Raw genomic sequence first — 1,935 nt, forward strand, 5'->3', positions numbered from 1 at the left:
ATACACACGTAACAGCATGTAGGTTCATTAGGTCATCAAGTTTGAATGAATTAAGAATTTCTTATAGTCAGACCTGTCATAAACAGATAACTTCTCCACAGTCATGAAATCTCAATTGCAAATGGTTAAAATAATCTCTCTTAATCAAATTGAGCTTTTAAACTCAGGCAGAAGTCAAAAAATGAAATTAAATAATACTAAATTAACTTTTCTTTATGGTTCAACATGTTGTGAGTAAAAGGCACCATATTTTTCTAAGCAAAAGGAAAAATCTTTGCCTCAAGTAGCAGCTGGAAAGCAGGAAGACTATTGTGAGTTTATCCTGTGATTAAAGTACAAAATAGTGTGCAGCTGGTTTCCCAATACAACATAACACAGCCATACAATCTTGGCCCACAAAGAGAAATGTCTTCCAGATTTGAGCACAGAAGTCAGAGTGAGCTTGTGATTGACAGCACCTGTGTGTCTGAGCCTGGGCCAATAGGATGGCAGTATAAAATCAATGGCAGAAATGATGCCCAGAATGAACTGCTTCTTAGAGTTGTTGCTGTTGATTTAGAAATGGGTGAGCTTATAGTTGAATAACGGTAAGTTTTCTTTGATCCGCCCGTCTAACATGAGTGTTTTTGACTTGCAGCAAGCAGAGTGCTGATTGTGTACGCTCACCAGAGCTCCGGATCATTCAGTGCTGCTGCCAAAGATGCTGCAGTGGAGGTTTTGAAGTCCCAAGGCTGCACAGTGGAAGTGTCCGATTTATATGACATGAATTTCAAAGCCACTGCCACTGCTGAAGACATCACTGGTGCGTAGGAGGACTTTGCCGCCAGCATGAAAAGTAGAATTGGAGCGTCCTCTTGCACCTTTATGAATAATGTTTCACTTTTGCAGGTGAGTTGAAGAATCCTGAACACTTCCGCTATGCAGAGGAGACTAAACTGGCATGGGAGGAAGGCCGGCTGTGTGCAGATCTCACAGAGGAACAGCGCAAAGTCAAAGAAGCAGATCTCATCATTTTTCAGGTGAGAGACAGAAACTATTTAAAGTGTGGTGCATTCAAAGTGACTAACATGTTTGTGTATTTCAGTTCCCCATGTACTGGTTCTCTGTGCCTGCCATCCTGAAAGGCTGGTTTGACCGGGTGCTCACCCTGGGCTTTGCCTACACACAAGAGAAGCGCTACAGCCAGGGGATCTTTGAGGTACGCTAGTGTTATCACTGAAAGCCTACAGCTTCAAGGCTAAATAAACTGGATGAAACTCTCCTCAGACTGAACACTGCTAGAAGAGTTATCTCTAGTCACTGATTGTTCCCAAACTTGTTTTCACATTTTAACATGAACCAAAGGAATGTCATATTGAATGAGTAGCTAGAAGATTTAGAAAAATTGCTTGCCTTTTGTTTGCATCATCTTCAGAACAAGAAGGCCATGCTCTCCTTCACAACAGGATCACAGGAGACTATGTTTAGTCCAAATGGTATCAACGGAGACATGAATGTCACCCTGTGGCCGTTACAAGTAGGTGTATAGTCCTTCTCTGACGACCATAAAAGACAAACTTCACTTCTAATCTGAATTCCCTGTTTCCCAGAATGGGATCCTGCATTACTGTGGCTTCCAGGTCTTGGCCCCTCAGATCTTCTGGGCCCCAGCAGAGGCCCCTCCAGAGAGCCGCAGCTCTATGCTGGAGGCCTGGCGGGTCCGCATGCAGGGTCTCCTGAAGGAGGAGCCCCTCTCATTCACCCCCATGTGTTGCTTCGACAGTGAGAAGGGCTTCCAGCTCAAACCAGAGGCTGTGCAGAAACATGCTAATAGAGACTTTGGCCTGACTGTGGGCATTCACTTAGGAAAACCACTGCCCCCTAACAACCAGATGAAGGCTGGGGTCAATGGATGTCATGGCTCTAATGGTTCATGTATTAAAGATCTCTAAATGA

General features: G+C 43.9%; 1 protein-coding gene across 1 annotated transcript; it reads left to right on the forward strand.

Moving 5' to 3' along the window:
- The first annotated feature begins 496 nt into the window (after positions 1-496).
- LOC140359166 (ribosyldihydronicotinamide dehydrogenase [quinone]-like) lies at positions 497-1,935 on the forward strand. The gene is made up of 6 exons (XM_072444028.1): positions 497-565; positions 638-802; positions 889-1,019; positions 1,085-1,198; positions 1,415-1,516; positions 1,590-1,935. The coding sequence occupies exons 1-6, from the start codon at positions 562-564 to the stop codon at positions 1,929-1,931; spliced, it is 858 nt and encodes a 285-aa protein (XP_072300129.1). The 5' UTR covers positions 497-561; the 3' UTR covers positions 1,932-1,935.

The sequence above is a fragment of the Eucyclogobius newberryi genome, unplaced genomic scaffold (assembly GCF_026437365.1).
Source record: "Eucyclogobius newberryi isolate DKJ021-1_F unplaced genomic scaffold, fEucNew1.0.hap1 SCAF_14, whole genome shotgun sequence".
In the NCBI taxonomy this organism is placed as follows: Eukaryota; Metazoa; Chordata; class Actinopteri; order Gobiiformes; family Gobiidae; genus Eucyclogobius; species Eucyclogobius newberryi.